The sequence below is a fragment of the Columba livia genome, chromosome 3 (genome assembly GCF_036013475.1).
Source record: "Columba livia isolate bColLiv1 breed racing homer chromosome 3, bColLiv1.pat.W.v2, whole genome shotgun sequence".
In the NCBI taxonomy this organism is placed as follows: domain Eukaryota; kingdom Metazoa; phylum Chordata; class Aves; order Columbiformes; family Columbidae; genus Columba; species Columba livia.
Genome location: NC_088604.1, coordinates 121377851 through 121398639, shown reverse-complemented (window position 1 = coordinate 121398639; position 20789 = coordinate 121377851). Strand labels below are relative to the sequence as shown.

The window sequence follows — 20789 nt, the reverse complement described above, 5'->3', positions numbered from 1 at the left end:
GGTCCGGGTCCGGGTCCAGTTCCCTCCTCACAACACGGAGCAGTTGGGTTTGGGGGCTGCGAAAAGGGGATTTGAACTCTCCAAAGCAGCCCATTTAGCTTCCAAAATAAAAACTGGGTTCGCGTGTGTTTTTTTTAATTACAGCTGGGGCAAAACACAGTCTCGGTCAGAACAGCCTCAGGCTCTGGAGACAGCACAGTGCATTTTGGAAGGGAGAGAAAAGGCTCTATTTAGTAGCAACCCCCTGGGGCTGAGCAGCCCTGGAGCTGCTGAGTGTCCCGAGGGCCGTTCCCGCGGTGAGCTCTGCGGTCAGTGCTGCTGCGGCGCTGCAGGAATCGAGTCCGCGCCCCCACGTCTGGGTGCGGGGTCCCCAGCGCCTCCCGCCAGCTGAGCCTGGCCTGAGTCACCCTGCGGGCTGTCCCGCACGACCGGGCAGTGCCAGGTGAGCCTGGTGCTATTTTGCTGGATAAGCCTGCACTGGCTTATCAAGCCCCAGACATCCGTCCCAGTTTGGCACTCGATCCTTTCATTTCTGTTTATGTCGCTATTCCTGGATTCCTATTCCTCGAATAAATTTTCTCTTCAAAATGGAGAGAAAAATCAACTTGACCGCGAACACAAAAGTTGCGTGACGATGGAGAGGAGCATTAACCTTTCCTTCTGCCTGAAGAACCCCATAATCTTTCTAACATCAACTTTTGTATTAATTTCGGAGTGATGCTTCATGCCTGGTGGAAGCGAGTGGCGGTGGCCTCGCCAGGGGAACTCTGCAACTTCCCACTGGATTTTAATTTATACCGGTCAGCGCTGGGCGCTCTCGTTGTGGTGCACGGACGCTGAGCCCACTCAAACTTCCATGTGCTTCTCAATTGCTTTGAGCACTTTTGTCACATGTGTGGCATTAACCAGAAAAAGGGATCCTTCTGCACGTTCGATTTAGCCCCGGGAATGCAGGAGCATTCACTTTCTACACATATTCGCTCCTGTTTATTATTAATAGTAGGTAGCAGAAGCAAGGCTGGAAGTACAAGCTGTGCAGAGGAGGAAATCAGTGAGGGCTGTCCGCGCCTGCACAAGGTGACGGTCCCCATGGCACCGCGGAGAGCGGAGCGTTTGGCCCTTCCCCTGTAATAATTGTTGTTTGTTGTGCATTACATGTGTGCGTTTAAAAACAAACCAGTTGAGCCTGGCGCTATCCCAGCAGTTTGATTCCTCGCCGCGGGCTGTTTGTGGTGGAGCTGGAGCTCCGTGTCCCGCTGGCACGGGTGGCTGGAGGAGCCGCCGCAGCCTTGTGAGGCTGGATTTCCCCCGGCAGTGAGCGGTGACGGTCAGGACGCCCTCCTTAGGCCGAGGCTTGGGTTTAGCAGGGCTCCAGAGCGGCTGTCCCCTCTGTGAATCCCACCGCTGGGGGCCCACGCCGAGCCCCCCAAGATGTTTGTGTGGCCCCACACTGACCGCAGAACCGTCCCCAGACCCACGGGTGCAGAGCTGGGGGAAGCCGGCCCCCCGCGCCGTGCTGGCGCCCCGGAACCTCCTCTGCGAGGCTTTGATTAATTACTGCTAGTTACTGATTTCACGTACTGTTATTGATGGGGGGTTGTTGCAAGTGGCTGATGCTATTTCAGAGATGGGGGGGAAGCTGTCTGCCCGGGCAGCTAAACCGGGGGACCCCGCTGCCCAGCCCCGGCCGCACGGCACAGACCGCGCCAAGTGCTTCCAAACTGAATAGTCATCGGGCTGGCAGATAATTCAGAAACTATTTGTATGAGCTGTTTATCAAATTATTAACTGCACAGATGTTGTTTGGTTGAAGAGCAGCTGAACCTTCTCTCTGCCAGCCGTGGAGACAAAGGTCTGCAGGAATAATTGGAGATGTGCATGGAATATTAAATTAATTTACTGCTCTTAATTCTTATGCAAATCCTGACCTCTGATAGAGCCTATCAATTACCCTGCATACAGGGAAAAGAAAGAAGAACAGTTTCTTTCTTTCCTTCCCCCCTCTCCTTTTTTTCCTGTTGTTCTCCAGTTTGGGGTTTTTGTTTCTTTTTTTTTTCTTTCTTCCCCTTTTTGAAAGGGGAACTTGGAAATATTTGGGGCAGGAAAAAAGGCATTTGTGGGAGAAGCAAAGGCCCGGGATTATTTAGTTGAACGTCCCGGTTGCAGCGGTGTCCCCTGGGAGCCCCGAGGCAGTTTTAGCGCGGGGGGCGCGGGGGGCCAGGCCGACATAGCTGCACAGCCCGGGCCCGGCTGGGCCGGACTGGGCCCCCGCTGCGGGGGTCCCGGGGGTGGCCGGGGCCCCGGGGGGCTCTGGGGGGGGTCCCCGGCGCTGGGAGCGTGGCCGAGCCCGCCGGTAATTACCAGGGAAGAAGAAAGGCAATTTGTTGTCAAGTCTATTGTGAGGTCCCAGGTAAAATGAAGTACGATTTAATTGGTCCTCGTTAAAAAGAGCTATTTTTCTAATATGGAGAAAAGGCCTCATCTCGGGCACTTTTTTTAATTGGGGTTGTGTATGCGCTGTTTAGTCAATGTTTAAAAAAGACTCCGGGCCTTATTCTTTCATCATATTTTCTAATAAGGATAAATAAATAGGATGAATAATGCGATCGGTCTATCCCTCGACCTCTGGAAGACCTCAGCAGCGAAATGATGTTTCAAGCTCCTTTCGTCACATCCAATATGCGCTGCCTTTCAGCTCTGCGCAGCCCAAACAAAAGCCATACAACAATATCAATTAATCATGCAGCAGGCAAACAAGGAGATTTATTCCACTACAAATAGCCTCACAGAGAGATGCTGAATGGGCTTGATTAGCATGAGAAAAGAGGAGCAAAACTCCACAGTTCAACAGCTAAAGAGCAATTTGATGGGGCTGGGATTGGGAAATTACTTGATTAGTGTCTGTCGGAGGAGAACACGATTAGGACGCGAGTCCCAGCCCCGGCGGGGGCGGCCTGGCCGGGGGGAAAAGTAAAAGGGGGAGGGGGGGGAAATCAAAGGACTTTTTCCCTTCTCCCCCCACCCCGTAAATCCCGGGAAGCGCCGGGAGACTCCGCTCCCCCTCCCCCGCAGCCCGTTCGGGTAATTTCATTTATCCCGCAAATCTAATTAGTAATCCGCGGATGACATTAATACCGATATAATGAAGCCTGTGATGACCAGATTAGCAGGCGAGCACCGGGAGCCTTAAAGGCACATCGCACCTTGGCACCGCGGGTCCGGCGGGAGCGGGGAGACCTGGCTCCGAAATAGGAGAGAACGGGAAAGAAAGAAAGAAAGAAAGAAAGGGGGGAAAAAAGAGTGGGACGGGGAGAAAACGACGAGCGAACGCCGCTTAGGTCGGGTTTAGCGGCTCCAGCGCCTAGTGAGGGAGCCGGCGCTCTGCTCAGCCGGGCCTATCTTTAGCACCGGCCCGGCCGCCTTCTTCCCGAGTTATTCCCATCATATTGTTCGGGAAGGGAGAAGGAGGAGGGGAGGAAAGGAAAGGGGGGAAAAAAAAAAAGAAAAAAGAGACGAAGCCAGAGCCAAAAGACTCACTCTGCAATTTATTCCAATGGGTGGCTTTTAAGAAGCTGGCAATTTGAGACGGCTGGGTGTTATTTAGTGCAATATGAAATCAAATGATCCTATTTCTCAAATAACAGTGTCTGGGAGGAGAAAGTGAATGCTCTGAAAAGGTAATTGTCTCCTGATGATATTTCCATTACACCCCAGTCCCGGCCTAAGCGCTGCCGGCGCCGGGCTGGGCTCGGCCAGGACGAGGATGAGGAGGGAGGAAGGACGGGCGGGGGGGCCGGGGCCGGGCGGGGGGCGCCCCCCGCACTGACACCCCGCGGCCTTGGCGGAACATCCTCGCTCTTTGCCGTTGAGATTTCCCCTCGGCGGAGCGGCGGGGCAGCCGGTGCGGGCACCGGGACCTGCCCTGCGGTGCCACCGGCCCCGCCGCGGCGGAGCCCAGGTAAGGAGCGCGGAGGGGGGACAAACGGACTCGTTCTCTTTCGTTTCCCCACGGAAACACAGCCCGTCGGGCGGCACCCCCCGGGGAGCAGCTTTCGGGGTGCTCTGACCCCCGCTGCCCTCGCACCCACCCGAGTTCCGAGCCCCGCAGTCGCGTACAACGCTGCCCCGGTTATCGGTAGTGATTGTCGGTCCCGTCCGGCCGCCGCCGCTGGAAAAGCTGCGGGGATCAGCCCGGATCGCTGCGGCGTCCGGCGACGCTCTCCCGGGATGCCGCGGCTCTTAATTTTGTGAAATACCCTGATTTTTGAACGCGACCGGGCGTCCCTTTCGCTGGCTGCTGCGAGCCCGCGGTAACATCGGCAGTTCAGTCACTCGGGGGAAAAGACGAGGGGGAAATAAAGAAAATAAGAGAGAGAGAGAGAGGAAGGAAGGCGGGGAGCAGGAGGAAGAGGCAGAGCGAGCGGGACGTACCTGAGTCCGGCCCGGCCGCCCATGTCCGGTGCCCGTAGGTGGCCACTGGTGCCCGGTGCCCGCTGGTGCCCGTCGGTGGCCGCTGTCCGGTGCCTGCAGCAGTGTCGGGGCCGGTCTGGTCCTGGCTGCCGCACCCCGAGCCTTCGGGAGCCGAGGGGCGAACGGGGCTTGTGCAGCAGCTCCCGAAAACTCCCCCGGCTCTTTCCCCCTCGTCGCCTTTCGGGTGAAGGAGATTTTGATTTTGCTCCGGTTGCTCGGGGCTGGGGCGGCCGTTGGGTTGCTTGCCTTTTCTTTTCCTTTTTCTCTTCCCCCTCCCTTTTTTCTTTCTGTTTGAGCCCCTCGGCCCGGGCAGCGGCGGGGCTGGGTGCGGAGCGGCGGGGCTGGGTGCGGAGCCGTGGGCAAATTTAATTGCCGCATAATTGCTGGAAAGGGTCGGGGGGGCAGCGGTGCGTCCCGAGGCACCGCGGGGTGCGGCGGATAAATGCGCAAAGGGAGAAAAAAATAAGTGCAAGCGGAGTGTATTAATTGCTCAAAATAAAGGCTTGCTCGTTAAGTTTACTGGATGGTTGCGGTTGTCTGTGCTGCTCCGGGGGCAGGACTTGCCCTTGGGGTCGTACCCCCGGGGTGACTCGGGGACACGGGGGGACGCTGGGGCCACAGTCGGATGCTCGAGTCCCCCGGGTCTGTTCCCCCCCAGGGCACCCCCGGACACCGACCTGCGCCCGGAGAGGTCGGGACGGAGCGTGCGGCTGCGGACGGGCAGGACACAAGAGCTCTGCGCTCCACACCCCACCTGCTCACCCCAGTGACATGAGCGTTGCCGCCAAAGTCCACCTGAAAACGGTTTTTGAGCACTATCTAGATGGAGTATTTTCCATCTATTGGAGTATTTTCCATCTATTGGAGTATTTTCCATCTATTCTCAAGTCTTTTGGCAGCTTGTGCCTCAGGTTCCTGTTTAGGTTTAGCATGATTATTTACTGTTGCGTATATGAGATGGAGTGCAGAGGGCACGGCCCAGTGATGCTGTGCTCTGAGCACACACAGTTTAATTAATTTAATAGTCTTATGTTTGTTCTCCTGCTTTTCAAATGAACGAACGGTTTATATGTATTGATCTCTTAATTCAGCGCCAGAACAATCTTCTGCCCAGGACAGAGGGGAAAATGCTTAATAAATGACAGAAGAACAGCATGGTGGTTTGGGGCGGGAAGTGAAAAATACCGTGTCCACGTGAAACTGGGTTTCAAAGAAACAGAGAATTGGGAGAGGCCGCGTGTGGTTGTTACCCCAGGTGAGATGTGGCACTGCTGACAAACAACCAGCCCCCCGGCACTCTGTGGGGTCCAGGCGTTCAGCTCTAAACCCCGGGGAGAGGTAAAAATAACAGGGAGACACCAACCCAACGGTGACCAGAAATCAGTTCGGGTTCACACGTAATTCTAGCTCAGGGCAGCGCTGCTGCTGCCGCTTGGCTGGTTTGCTCACTTTTGTTTTACAGAGCCAGCGATGACTCACAGACATTGGTGCTGAAGCGCAGAGGTCTTTAACAGGGCTTGAATGTGGAGGTGTAGGGTACGGGGTTCTCAAGAGCCCGCCTGTTTGCGGGTGCCTCCCCTCGCCTGCGCCGCAGGGCTCGCCCAAGTGCCTCCCTTTGTTTCAAACCCTTCGCCTGGAGCACTTGTTGAACCTGACGACAAGTGCATCAAAGTGGCTGACAATTATGAAATAAACAAATATCGTTTGAGGCATTTTGGAGCAGAATCCAGTAATACGTAGATTAGCTTATTGATGTCGTTATCATATTGAATATTATTCCTACTTCTGATATTTCTGCTGTGCAGCAGCATTCGCTGCTCAGTAAACATCATATTATCTCACTATGCAAAAGGCTTCATTAATCAAAACAGACAATAGGCCAGACACTCTCCCTTTGAGTCTGGCGTTTTGGATCTTCCAGGCTTTTTACCTTGTCGCAACGCCTCGTCCCTGGCAGCGCAGAAAGCACCTCTTGCAACAGATCGCTGTCAAATGCGCTGCTAAAAGGAAAACGTTATCTAATTCACATAAAAGAGTTTTCCGGTTGTTTTATATTTTCCCTTTAATTTTTCATGACTTGCAGAGGAAAGAAACTTTTTAAAGTATTTCAGTTAGCACGTGAGATTAATCCACTAATTTGTTAAAATGCTAACAAAGGAGGCTGAGAGATCTCTGTCCTTTAGGACAGCAGCAGCAAGTGGTAAGATCGAGAGAGACGGAGTTTAGTGGCCAGAGACGGAGTTTAGTGGCCAGAGACGGAGTTTAGTGGCCAGAGACGGAGTTTAGTGGCCAGCCTGTGGTTGTGCTGCCTGTCTGGGGACAGGGGACGGATGGGCAGCTGGGGACAACGTGGATGGGGAGCTGGGGACAACGTGGATGGGAGCTGGGGACAACGTGGATGGGAGCTGGGGATAACATGGCCGTGAAGCTGCTGCTGTCCAGAGGAGGATCCTGGCAGAGCCACGGCGCGATGCTGAGCGGGTACGAAGGCCCGGGTGCTGGAGGCGAGGGGGGACACACCTGTGGCAGGTGGGTGCAGGATCTCCGCGGGCGCTCTGCAGGCTCCCTGCAGCACGACACACGTCCTGCCGTGGACTTTGGCTGCGGGTCTGTGAGCTCTCTGCTTCCTGCATCCTTTTCCCTTACTGCAGGACGTTCCGTGGGGATTTGAAGTAGCACAGAATAAACACGCAGACGCTGTTTCAGACTGAGCAACAGAACGGAAAGCAGCGGCGGTGCAGGGCGTGGGGATTTCAGAGGAGACGGGAACGGAGCCTTTTGACAGTCTGCTCTGAGTGGTCTCCTTCAAATCCAGCCTCTCGTCTCGCATCTCAGGAAACCTAAACTCGGTTCTCATTTCTCCAGGGACGGGGAAACTCAACGCCGTCAGTCTCCTCTTTCCTCTTCAGACAACAGCAGACACTTAAGCGGAGACTGGTTAATTCCTCGTGTGTACGTCTCAGCACCAGAAGTGACTGTGAGCTTTGGGGAAGCAGAGAGCCGAGCTCTCCCACACGTCCCTCCTGGTCCTTGGCCCCACAGAGCCCGAGGCCGGTCACACTGATCCCGCTGGGCTCGGAGCCTCGCGAGCCGCGTAGGACACGCGAGGAGCCCTTGGAGGTGGCCGGGGAGGAGGGACAGTCCTGGCAAATGGCCGTAACCGGTCCCTCCCGCGCCGCGGCACTGCTGCTGCTCACCCGCCACACGGGCTGGAAACAACGGCCTGTCTAAATTCTCCAGGATTCGTTCAAAACCCATTGACAGCGACGTTGCTAGAGACTTCTCAATTATGTCAGCAGGCTTTGGATAAGGCCCTTACATCCTTAATAAACATTGTATAGTTTTAAACGCTGTAGGCTTGTTCTGAAGTTTTTATTTAATCAGCCACTGTCGCTGGGTTCCGTGTTAACACGTTCCTGCTGCAGGAGCTCATTCCACCTGTCCTGGCCACAGCAAAAACCACTTTCTCCTGTAAGACAATGTGTTTTCTATTTATGCATCAGAAATGAGTAATAATAGGTTTCAAGGAACTGTAACATTTAATAAAAGCATTTTATTACATTTAAATTTATTAAAATTTAAACATTAAATTCAACATGTTAATTACTATTTCCATGCACTGACACTGACAGTCGGAAATGGATCCACACAACTGCTCTGCTGAGATATGTTCACTGGTGTTATTTGTTCTTTGATTACTAATGTATTATTAGTGCTTTTCATTCGGGACTTGATTCATTAACAAAAAGACTTATATGGGCATTATGTAAATTTTTTTGTGTCCTTTACATAGCTACCAGGGAATGTATTATGAATCTAATTGGAGGGGGGGTGGAAAAAGAGAGAAGAGGAAATGTATTCAGCTCTGTCCTGACCTGAGGGCGAGCTCTGGTTAAACGCACAGTCGCTCTCAGAAATCAAATAAGCGCAGAGGGGAAAAGCCTTTTCAGTCCAGCCCAGCCCGTGTGCCTGCAGATCTCTCCCCAGGGACAGCGGTGCCAGCCCGGCCGCCGCTTGGCACGGGCAGCAGGGTGGTGGCGGTGCAACGCCGCGGTCCCGCGTCCCCTCCGCTCCCGCGCCTGTGCGCACGTCGGAGCCGCCGCCGCTCGCCCCTGTGTGCTCCATCAGCCGTTTCCCTGCAGGGCTTCCCAAGTTGTGATTCGGTTCGTTCCGATCCAGACGTGGTGGAGCAATCTTTGTGTTCCTCACGCTAAGTGAAACTCCGCTGCAGTCAGAGCGGGCCCTGGCGCTGTGGACGCTTGTCCCTGTCCTTAGGGCAGCAGCGCGGGGGTCACGCAGAGGCCACAACGCCCGACTCCGGGACACCGACCGCTTCTCTTTCCGTGAAGAGTTTCGCGTCTCTCTGGGACCCTCCCGCGGTGTCTCCCCCCTCTGATAGATCCTTTCTCACTTCTTCTCTTTCTCTCACCCCGTTTTCCGCCGCAGGTGAGCGCCCTGCGGCCCGATGCTCCTCACAAGGAGGCCGATCCTGCGCCTCCTGGGATGCTGCCACATCTCCAGAGCAAAGCAGCATGCTAAACGCACACTTGGTTTCCTCCCTGAATTAAAAAGAGTGCAAAGCCGTTAAGATTAGTGCACATCAATCCCTGCATTTGAATCAAGAGATACTTTTGTTTGGCAGCTATTGGGGAAAAAAACCCATAATTTCATTCAAAGCGTATGTAACAAGACGGAAGGAGACAGATTTCTTTGACAGTTTTACCGCTCTTATCAGATTACATTAAAATTAAATTAATCTAAAAGAAGTGTTAAGTACTGCAGGGAGAACACAAACAGCACACTGCTCTTTGTGGGCTTTCGGGGAGGGGTGCGACGTTTGTTATCGGGGATGTCAGCAGGAAGACACGGAGCGGGGCGGGGGGTGCTGAGCCCCCAGCTCCTCCTGCAGCCAGAGACACCCCCGGCTGCCCCTGCGTGTCCCCAGGTGAGCAAAACCAGCAGGGCTGGAGAGACCCACTGAGGAAGTAAACTGCGGGACCCCAGGGGTCTCCCCTCCCTTGCGGCTGGGAGGTCGCCCTTTGGGAATGGAGGCTCCCGGTATGTACTCCGGATAGCACCCGGAGCGCTTGGGAGCTCTGATATTACGTTAGCAAGCACAAATATTTTCGAAAGCAGTTCAGTCTTCCAGAACCAAAGCTGGTGTGCCGCCGGTGCCGGCTTAAGCAAGCCAGATTCTTCTCCTGTTTTGAAAAATAACAAAATTGTACTATGTGAAAGTGTTTTCTCGTTGGAGCGCCACACAGCATTTGACAGTTTTCTGCGCCGACAACCAGCGGTGCGTTCAGAGCACACGTCCGCCCCACAGGGCGCGTTCGTGGCTGGCGTTCCCAAATAACGGGTTTTTAGTGTCCCACCTCAGCGTCGAAGGGGAGACTGTTTATTTTGACGTAGATATTAGCAATGAGAGCTGCTGTGAGGGACCTTCTTGGAGATTAAAGAGGTGATTTAACCCCTGAAAACCTCTTCCCTGCCCCTGTGGCTGAGCAGAATGTGGGGCTGACACAGCCCAGCCAAGTGTGAGCACCACGAGTGAGTCCCACGGAGGGCGGGGGCCCGCGCGTGCAGCCGAGCTGCCAGAGCTCCATCGTTTCCAGTGCGCGTTTCCAAAGGACAGGAGTGCTGTGCTGGGGCTGAGCGGCGGCGGCGGGCGCGGGTAGGAAACGCACAGCTTTGGAAGGGCGGAGGAGCTCAGAGCCGGGTTTCGCCCGCCGGTTCCTCGGGGGTGAGCTCGCTGCCATGGAGCTCTCCACAACGCGCCTTTGATGCACACAACAGAAGAGAAAACGGCTTTCATTGTGGGGGTTTTATGTGAAACCAATGACCAAACGCTCCCAAACCTGCAGACCCCTCCCCGGTACGTATCTCTGAGCAGGTGAGCTCTCACCAGCCTTCATCAGCTGTTTACAGGGGAGCCGCCATGGCCTTCAAGTGACAGCAGCTAATCGTGTCCTTTTGCTGCTCTCATTACGCTTCGCATCTCACAGCTGTCTGCAATTCTGTCTGTCGATGTTTCTCCTCCCGAAATTCAAACACTTTTGTGGTTATTGGAACTTTCTCCATTGCGGCCTGGGGTCTAAGTGCTAGTTGGGCGGCTTCCTTTCAAAGGGATCCGTGTTTTTACCTGAAAAGCGGGGGTTTGTTTGAGCTTTGCCTGGGTAGCGGTGCGGGCACATCAGCCAGCGCTGCCCTCCGACTCAGCTCACGGGAACCGGGACTTTCCTCGGGATGTTTGCTTTCTGTACAAATGGAAAGACGACATTTGCATTTTCTGGTGATTTTTTTCTGTAAAACACTGCACAATAACTCAGTTAAGCGGGCTGCTAAAGGGGGCCCCGTTCCCATAGCAGTCGGTGGCCGGTGATCACTTTTGGAATTAACGTCCCAGCACCTCACCAAGTCCCCGTTTCCCGCCTTTTCCGGAGACACGGAGATTAATCAGCGCCTCGCCCTGGGCGAGGGAGCAGGCCTGGCCCAGCTGCGCCCAGCACGGCTCCGCAGCCCCGATTCCCCGCGCTGTGGCTGTGTGTACGTATAGATCTATAGGCGCACACATAGAGGGCCGGTGGTCCTTAAGGCCCAGCGCGGCCCCGCCGCGTCCCCATGGCAACGCGGGGAACTTCCGGGGCGGTGCTTCCGGGGCGGGCGCGGCGCGGTGCAGGGCGGGAGGCGTCGCTCTGGTCACCGCGGTAAACAGGCGGCATGAGCGGGCCCGGGCCGGCCCCGGGCGCCGCCGCGAACAGCGCCGCGGCCGCGGGCTCCTGCGGGCCGGGACTGTCCCCCGGCACCATCCGGCGCCGCCTCCGCCACAGGTGAGACACCGAGCGGCCCGGCCCGGCCCCCGCGGGGCTCGCCCCCTCACCCCGGCCGGGCTCTGGGGCCCTGAAAGGCCGCGACCCCGCGTCCCCTCCTGAGGGGCGGCCCCGGGTCTCTGCCCCGGGCAGGGGGCGCGGAGCGGGGTTCCCGGGTGCAGCTGGGGGCTCCCGGAGGGTCCGGACAGGGCCCGCCTGGCACCCCCGCTTTGTCACGTCCTCTGCCTGGTTGTGTGGGGGGTGTTTGACTGCTGTGCTTTCGGTCACCGTGCCCCCTGAATTCTGTGCTGGCGTTTCGGGTGACTCCTGACCTGGAACCGCTCCCGAAGCACTTCTGGCAGTGTTTACAAAATTACTTGTCACTTTAAGCAGGTTGATATTTCAGAGCTGGCTGGCTGATGAGTGGGCCTATACAGAGGTCCCTCCTTTAATCCTTAAAAACAGTTAAGGTGGGTGTTTCGGTGTCTGGGTGCCGCAGGGGGGTCTGATTTCGGGAAGAAGGCAGTGGCGCTGGGAGCTTTGGGAGGGGGCTCTGGCCCGGGGAGCAGCCCCGGCAGCTCCTCTGCAGCCCTGCACGGCTTGGGACGCTCCCGGCTTGTGGAACTGTGCCCATTAGCACTTGTTTTTCTGGCCAGGGAAGGTCTCTGGAGGTCGTGGGTGCTGTGCCGCTGTGAAGCTGCTTTCCAGCAGTGCCTGCTGTCTCTCTAGTACAGAACACTTTGATTTCTGGGTCTCATGCTGGCACCTCAGACACCCAACCCAGTGTAGCAGAAATAGTAACACCCCGGCCTTGGGCTTTTACAAAAAGGCTGTGTACATTTTCACTAATATCCTCCTCTGGTCTGGAAGACCACGGGCAAACAAAACAGGAATACCTTGCTGTTTCAATGACTGGGCAAGAATATACAAAGTGTGCTTTTTTGCGTAGAGATTAATAAAGATCTGGTCCCCAGATAGGGAGGGCGCTTTATCTAAATTGCGGCGTTAGAAAAGGAGAGGGCAGGGCGTATTAAAATCTGAGCGTCGCAGAGTGTTGGCTGCGTTAAACTGGGAGGTGGTGTGCGGGGGTTGCGGGTGCAGGTGCCTCCCGAGAGCCTCAGGCAGACAATGACCACGACTCCTAAGCCCCGTGTGCAGGAGCTTGAAGGCGGTGGAGGGAGCTGCTGCCTGGTTGTGTCCCCGCCTGACTCGTGGGCAGCTGGGGGGCAGTTCTCACGAATGTTTCTCTTCCACCTCTTCTTGTAAGTCTGCGTTTTCTCCAAATACTCAAACTCTGAAGTGCTTGAGAAATTAGCTGCCAGATACGAAGCTTCTGATGAACAGCCTTGAGGCTTGTGCAAAAACCCTACAACTCTGCCTTAAATTACGCATTTAACTCTGTTGGCCATATTCTGTTTCCTGATGCTGGTGCTTTGTCCAGTCTGAATCTAAAAGTTACTGCGTGCATAGGTCTCTGTACGGAGGTGAGTGGTATCTCTGCTGTGTGCAGAATTGTAAAGAAATAGGTTTGAGCTGTCTATAAGTGAAATGGGGCAGAGAGTTTGCCTTGTGTGCTTTCTGCAGACCTGACTGTGTTGTGGTTGCTCAGCGCTTACACTTCAGGAACGGCTGGTGAGAAGGGCAGGGCTGGAGCGCTATAAATTATGTAGTTAAGTGGTGTACTTAACACTGGGACTAACTTTGCAATCAGCGTGGCTTTTCAGTGAGGCCAGCTGCTTCACACTAAGGGTGGTTTGCACTAAATGTGTACAGATACCGAGATGTCTCAAGCAGGGATTGCAAACCAGGTAGGGTGACGGTCCCAGAAACACCCGCTGGTACCAGTGGCGTGTAGAAGATGGTGCTGAACAGGCCCCTCTGACCCAGGGGACCCAGCACCATCGCCTGGGGCTCCAGCAGTCTCTGCCCAGGCTCCAGGATAGTGAGGCGGATCCAGCTCAGCACTCAACAGTTGATTTAATGTCAGACTGGTGTAGAAAAACAACGGTAAAAATAACGTTTCTTACTTGTATGGGAAGATTGCATCGTGCCCAAGTGTTGCGCAATTTGCTCTGTACTTATCTCAACAGGGTGTCGTGACAGGAGTGCCGCTGTTCCCGCATTATGGATGCGGAGCTGAAGCACAAAGAGAGCTGGTATCTCAGAAAATACTGAGGCTTCTTAGTCCTGCTGGTTTAAATGGGAGGTGAGGGATCAAATACCACTGCGGATCGATGCCTGGTGAAATGCCAGAGATTAGAGAGAGCTTGTGGCTGACCAGGGAATTTAATTCTGCTCTCAAATCCCAAACTAACACACTTTCTCTGTAGGCTGAAGATTCAGGGTTGTTTGAAAATGAGCCACCCGGATCCCTGAAAAGTTCTGAAGCGTGCTATTTTTGCCCACTTAAGAAAAAGTTGATAACTGGCTGTTTGCACCATTTTAACCTAATGCAAAACAAATACAATTTTCCGGCCAAGCGCTTTGGTTTTCATGTGAAAAAGGAGGTGTTGGTGCAGTGGGGCAGCCGGAATGATCCCTGTACGGCTTCAGGCTGCGCTGCTGGACCGGCCGCGCCTGGGCGAGCGGGGCCGCGCGCGGGGCCTCCGTCCCCTCGAGCTCCGCGCTTGGGTGGAGCCGTGTCGCAAAACACCGCAGGCTGCGCGGTGACCCTTTTGGGCATCCGTAAGGATGATACCCAGGCGCTGAGAGGCTCTGACCTGATGTTTTGATGCTGCTGTGTCTTGCCTTGAGAAGAGCTTGCTTATATATTCACATGCCGCCTAAATAGCTGTTGTGTGGACTAATGAACAGGACACCGAAAAACCCCGCTGGCCTTCCAGGAGCTGAGGAGCGTGATGGGCGACCCGTGGTACCGGGGAATGGGAAATAGGGTGGGAGCCAATGGCTGTTTGCATCCGTCGGCTTTTACGTCCATCAGGATATCAGTGTTCTTCATTGAGTCATGAAAATTACTTCTAGAAGTGTAAAAACAAGATCTTGAAATCTGCTTTTGCTTAGCTGTCCATCATGTAAAAGGAAATTGAAAGGATGAGATCCCAGATGAAGCGTGGCTTTTAAATTGCATACATGACATGAAAACCTAATCTTGTTTCAGCCGGTGGCAGATCAGATGGTGAAATGGAAGCCTTGATCTGCCGGGCCGAGCGGCAGAAAGGGTTTTCCGTGCTCTGCTCTGTGCGGGCAGCTGGGAGGAGGTGGGTGTGCGTGGGGCCACACGGACACGTTTATGGGGAGCACACGCATCCCCAGATAAGCGTCCCTGGCCGCGTGGGTGCGCGTGGTCTCGGATGTGCCCGTATCACTCACATGTGCAGCCCGCCTGGCTAATAACAATTGGAGATTATTTTTAGTAAGCATCTGGGGTACTTGCTTTGATTGTTGCAGGGTTTGTCATGGGAATCTACTGGAAGCCTCTGCCTTATCAACTGATTGTTGTTGTTGTTATTGCTTATCTTCGGATGCCATTTGTAATTATTCAATAATATCAGCCTTACTCGTTTCTCTTCCTGAAAACAGATTCCCTTTGCAGGTGAGGGGTGGCGTTTGTTCTGATCAGCCCCACGGGCCTGTCCCCTTGCCTTGCTTTGGGCAGGTACGCGTGGCCTCGTGGAGTTTTCACCACTCTTACTATTGTTGTTGGTTACTTCTCTTTGCTGCCCTTTGGTGAGTTCTGGCAGGCGGTGCTTGCACATCTGCAGAGGTACCTGGCTTTAACGCCACCTTGCAAAGTGGCTGTTTTGGTGAGTCTTGTGTGGATATAGACATGTAGAGCATCTTCTCCCGTTGCAAGAGCCCGGCTCTCGTCCCGGTGAGAAACAAGGAGAAACAGAAGCTCTGAGGCTGCGTGGTTTTGCTGGTGTGGTGTGGTTTGGTTGTTTGGTGGTGAGCTTGGCTGGCCGGTCGGTCTGTGAGACTACCGGTCTAGCAGAAACGTGCTCTCTGCTCTGCAGAGGTTGTGCTCGTACCATGCTTTATTTCCTGTGTTTTGAGAATTTAAACTGTGAAATAGTCCTGTCTTACTGTGTGTTGTTTGTTCTCTTCCAGTGAAGCCAAAAGGCTGGAATTAGAACGAAAACTGATGGAATACGTACAGTCTGATGCCTACCAGTAAGCCTGCTTACATTTATTTTATCCCCATTACAAAGACTTGGGTGTCGTGGAATGCTTCTAGAATGTTATCTTCAAGTTTTTTTAGAACAATACATTTAAATTCATATGCTAAGTGTAAGATTCATGTCTCTAAGATATGGATGAAATAACTTCAGCAATAAGGCAACTACCTTCTTCTTCTGTTGATACTGAAATTTTATTAAAGTAGTTAGTAATAATTAGGAATAGTAGTAGTAATAACTAACATGCAAGTTGGTTTTATGCGACTTTTACAAAATCACTGTAGCAGAGTTTGTGCTGGAAAGTCCAAGTGTCATAGTCTGATGGTTTTAGGAACTTCTAGAGGGTGTTCTAGGTTGTGGTCCTGCTCCTCGGATTGCTCCTGCGTCATCTGTTTAATATAAATTGCCTATCTAGTCTGCACCCAAAAAAAAACCCCAAAACGAACAAAAAACCACCAACAACCAAAAAAAAAACCCCACCCGAACAACAAAGCAAAAGAAAAACCCACCAAACCTCAACAATGACCGGGTGAGAAAAGACGTGTGGCTGGGAGCGCAGCTGGTCTGGGGTGGCCGAGAACTGGTTTAGATGCGTTTTCAGCTGGATTGCTCTTGGCCTGATTTGCCATGTGGCCGCACAGCAGATGGTGTTGGCCCAAAAGAGGCTTGGAGCGCGGTGCCCCTTTCGGTGGGAGTGTGGATTTGGGTTGGCTTAAAGGGGTGGTGAGGCCGCAGCCTTCATGGCAGCTTGTATGACTGTCAGAGCACGTTCTTCTAAACGCCATTGTCATTTGATTTAATGTGATACGAGTGGCTAAAACATAATCCATTTAAAACAAGTTTGCAAGAGTTTTTAACGTGCTTATGCTTTAGAATAGCAGCCCCTGGTTTAAATCTGCAGGTGCACATCCTGTCAGCTGTCCAGGGGAGCTTTGGGCGCTGGTGCGGAACAGCGTCTGCTCCTTTGGGCTGGGGGCGGCTCCTGCGCGCGTGTCGGTCTGCATGTGCCTGAGCAAAAGCTGTTGTCATACTGGGTTTGCTTTACTTTCGTGCTCCTTAAGTACAGTGTCTTTTTCCCCTGTAGAATTAAAATGAAACGCATGAAGCTGCAAAAATACTTGAAAGAAATAGAGGAACGACAGAAAAGAGCTCGCGTGCGAAACCAGGCCCTTTTAAAGGAATTCGACGAGTTCGAAGCTCATTTGAAAACTTCAAATTTGGAGATGAGTCAGAAGATGGAAGTAACTTTCTATAAGACTTTAATATATTAGTGCTTACTGTTGTTTGCAGGTTGCTAACTTGGTTTTGCCTGAGTATTATGCACATCAAGAATTCAGATAGCGGTGAAACCCCATCGCATGTTTTGGGGTGCTTAGAGCGGTAGCGTGTGGGAGTTTGCGGGGAGCCCCGGCTCTGGCCGCTGTGGTGCAGCTGCAGGGGCACACCGCTCCCCTGGGGTGTTCCCTGCTGTCCGTCTTAGTGTTACCAGGTTAGACTGGTGCTTCGGAGCTGTTGGACACAACGCTGGTGACACGTCCTCTATGTTACGTGTAGGAAAAGCCCCCTTGTTGTGGATTGTGTGAGAATGACGGAGCATGCGATCATTTAATCTAGCATGGGAGTGCACAGAAAGAAATTATTACTGTTTTCCCTTTATATTTTGGGAACAGAGGGAGAATGCCCTTTAGGGGTGTTTTATCGTAGCTATGTGCGCAGTTTATTAGGCGGCCCTAGCTGGCAAAATTTCTTTTGTTTCTGAAAGATGCCCTTTTTCTTTTTTCCCTGTGTTTGCGTGTCTGCAACTTGTACAGTAATTTGGGGGAGTATAAGTAAATTCACTTCAGCTTTCAGGAAAATCCAGTAGTTATATTTGAGTTCATTCTGAGCATCTTTAATTCTCACGTGGGTAGTTTTTGTTTCTTAAAACGTTGTGTGTACGGTTTCCGGAGCAGCCTCCGTTACCTGGGCAATAGCAGCACCCCTGGAGCGGAGCGCCGAGCTGGTTAAGTTAATTGTTTTAAAGGTTTATTTTCATGCATATTACCTGATGCAGAATAGGTACTGAAGTGCTTTCATTCAGGGCCTGTGTAACTTGTTATTGGGGTTTACAATTACTAGCGAACGGGATTAATTATAGGTGCTGCCTGTGCGTGGCTCTTAAGCAGGAGTCCGCCTCTGAATGCATTACATTCGGTCAATTAAGCAGTGGAGTGGAGGTGAAGGTTTCTGCAGTTGTTTGTCAGGAACACTGCAGCAAGTTGCCTTTCATGCTGGGTTGCTCCTTACAACATCTGCCGTATGTTTACCTTACAGTGGCTCGGTGACTCGTAAGGTGATGTATGGAAACCAAGTTCTAAATGTGTATTGAAAACCTGCAGAAGATTGTGTGCAGGCCACGTCGTTTGTTCGGGGGAACAGAACAATGAGGCGAAAATGGGATCCCTGGCTTTTGGCATATTGTCCGAGTGAAAAACGCTGCTAGGATGTTACATTTAAATGGGCACAATTTGCAAAGTAGTGTTTGTTGGTTCGTGGTGGGGTTTTTTTGCCTTCAGCTTGACGTGACAGATTTGTCCCCATTTAGGCCTGGTATGAAAGAGAACTGAAAAGGGCGTCCTCACTTCAAGAGGGCGGCTCGTCAGCGGCGGGGGACGAGGAGGGAGCGGCCGAGGAGCAGGTAACGGGAAGCGCGGGGGAGCGGTGGCGGCGCTGTGCGCGGCGCTGGGAAGCGCGGGGGAGCGGTGGCGGCGCTGGGAAGCGCGGGGGAGCGGTGGCGGCGCTGTGCGCGGCGCTGGGAAGCGCGGGGGAGCGGTGGCGGCGCTGGGAAGCGCGGGGGAGCGGTGGCGGCGCTGGGAAGCGCGGGGGAGCGGTGGCGGCGCTGTGCGCGGCGCTGGGAAGCGCGGGGGAGCGGTGGCGGCGCTGTGCGCGGCGCTGGGCTCCGCTGGAGAGGCAGGCGCTGCTGAGCGCTCTCGGCGCGGCGTTTCCAGCGTGAAATAGCGCCGAGTGCCTGACTGAAGTAGAATCACCTGGGTACAAAGTGGAACTGGGATTAAAAAGTGGGGAGAACGGTTTAATTTAATCTTTGTGTTGGTTTTTGTAGCTACTGTGCCAAGTAGCGTGAAAACAGTCTTGACGGAGAGGAAATATTCTTAATGAATGATTTCTTTTTTTTTAATGCAGCAGCTGATTCCTACAGCATATTTATAATTTTGTGCATTTTGACCTTTTCTCAGAGGCAGCGAAAGGATTGCGTATCTGAGTAACAGACAAAAAGACTGACAAGGAATACTTAAATATATTCCGCTATATATCTGCAGTAATGCAGGCTTCTAATCCCTCCTCCTATCTCCATATAAATGATACAGTTCAAGACCACGGCTGTTTTCTTCACTGAAAGCGGCAAAGCTCTTTCAGATGAAATGTCTGAAAACATCTTGTAATAACTTGGAGCATGCTGGCAAGAGTAGTCACTTGTGACTGTGTGCGAAACCCCCTCAGCCGCCGACATTGTGATGGCAGGCCGGCCGCGCCGCTCCATTATTCAGAGGAGCCAGCGGCGCGCTGGTCCCCGAGGCTGCCGCATTCATTAAGGAAAGCTTACGGGGCTGAAAGCTGGGAACAGATGATAACGGGATATGATTTTCATATTTAATGCATTCCTTGGAAGAGTATGTGTGCTGCAGATTGATAGAAGAATCAACTGCTACTTTACTAAAAGACTTTCTAGTTTGCCCTATAGCTACCGATGGAATCATTCAGCCAAGAAATTAACTTTTCCTCCTTTTACCTGCTTTATGTATCTGCTAAGCAGGCTGCCTGGCTGCCAGTAAATGTTATTATGCAGTTAAATGTTTGGTATTTAAGACTCTTATCAGAAAAGAAACAGAGGCCACACTATTTTGTTTTTATAGTAGGAGGAAGGTTTTTGGTTTTCTTTCTTCAGTGCATTAGCAGTTGTTAATCTGAGTTTATAGCAAGTTTTCCCCACAGATTAAAAAGTTAAAAACCTTGAATTTAGAGCATTCTTTAAACTGGAATATACAAAGCAATGAACCCGAGCAACCTTGACCTATATAAGCAGGCCTCCAGCAGTTTGCCAATTACGTTTCAATTCAGACGTTCATGAAAAGGTGAGTTAATTTTGAATGCTAGATTCTTCAATTAAAAGCCGTGGGTGTAGGAGATGTGATTTCTACCCTATGGAAAAGTTCACGTCAATAACAGAACATCAAAGGCTCACGATGCGGCTTAGGCTTTTAGAAACCGTTAGCGGGTTTGGGCAGTACAAGAACTTGGTGCGTACCCAAGTGTGTCACTTTGTGTTGCATTACAGTCAGTAGCTTGATCGTGGACTCTTTCCTCCTCTGTCCCCTTTTTTCTCCTTGTCTCCCTCCATAAATGCAAAGGTAGCTTCAACTAAATTTGCGTACTTCCGCCTCGTCTGTGTGCGCTGTCTAAAATCTTATCCCGTACCCCCTTTTCCTCGCTTTGGCCTGGTTGTGCCCGTTTCCCACCGCCTTCACCACCAGTGGGCATGTCTGCGGGTGGCAGAGCATCCTGGCCCAGAAGGGCTCTCGGCAGGTGGCAGCAGCGCCTGGCGCCCGCAGGAGATGAGCCCTGCTTCTGCCTCCCCTGCCTTGTGTGGGACTCCGCTGCCGGGGAGCCCGGGCCCTTGTGTGACTCCTAATGGGAGGGGGTTTATTTCTTATCTTGCCATACGTTTGCTTTGAGAATGCAAAGGCGGCGAAGAGATGATTTCTTTCCTGCAGGCAAAGAGGAGCTTGTTAGAGCTGCGAGTCTGCTGTGACTGCCAGGCACTTGTACCTGTCTCAATTGCCTTTGTTTTGGAACACCGCGTCCAGGAGCTGTGACATCCAGAAAGCGCTTGCCAGATGCATTTTAAAGCAGCAAATCCAAGGCCCGAAAAGTAATTAGGAGGAACCCGAGAGCAGTGGTGATGGAATAAGCTGTGAACTTAATCGGAGTAGCAAACCTTTACTCTTTCTTGAAATAACTTCACGGCTTTTTGTTCTGCTTCTTGTTACGTGGAATTTGAGCTTTTTTTAATGAAATGTGGTCACAGACTAGACAAGATGCCTTTGTTTCCTTTAAGCTGGGCTTGGCAGCTGACTTTGTGTGGCAAGAAGAGGTCAAGCAATGAAAGGGAGGAGAGAGGTGTGGAGGTGACTGTAAATTGTCCTGCTGTGATTTGGGGCTGAAAAGTAAGCCCTGCTTACTATAAGCAATGGTATTACGGTAGCTAATTTTGGCTTTGCATAAACTGGCGGTGACCTTTTAGGAGTAGTGGTGGCAGTAGCCACTCCTCCTAAATTGTTCTGATGGAGTAGGTTTACAAAGAAAAAAGGGCAAGTAT

The 20789-nt window shown here is 52.6% G+C and overlaps 1 protein-coding gene and 1 long non-coding RNA gene across 24 annotated transcripts in view; one reads left to right on the top strand and one right to left on the bottom strand.

Annotated features, from left to right (window-relative positions):
- KIZ (kizuna centrosomal protein) overlaps positions 1 to 20789 on the top strand; it is a 113808-nt gene that overhangs the window by 65162 nt on the left and 27857 nt on the right. For 16 of the 23 annotated variants that reach the window (XR_010471833.1, XR_010471841.1, XR_010471832.1 and 13 more), the window contains exons 1-4: positions 11090 to 11300; positions 15348 to 15410; positions 16500 to 16656; positions 18000 to 18092. Coding sequence is in view for 13 of the 23 variants with exons in the window: in XM_065059480.1 (XP_064915552.1) it covers positions 11191 to 11300; positions 15348 to 15410; positions 16500 to 16656; positions 18000 to 18092 (423 nt within the window). In the remaining 10 variants the exon portion in view is untranslated. Of the gene's footprint in view, positions 1 to 3785; positions 3959 to 9543; positions 10346 to 11088; positions 11301 to 15347; positions 15411 to 16499; positions 16657 to 17999; positions 18093 to 20789 lie in introns of those variants that run through there. The other 7 variants (XM_065059469.1, XM_065059470.1, XM_065059471.1 and 4 more) reach the window with 4 other exon arrangements.
- LOC110355188 (uncharacterized) lies at positions 9176 to 11076 on the bottom strand. Its single transcript, XR_010471842.1, has 2 exons — positions 10885 to 11076; positions 9176 to 10727 (listed from the first exon to the last, which is right to left on the bottom strand). It is a non-coding gene; the product is annotated as an uncharacterized LOC110355188 (long non-coding RNA).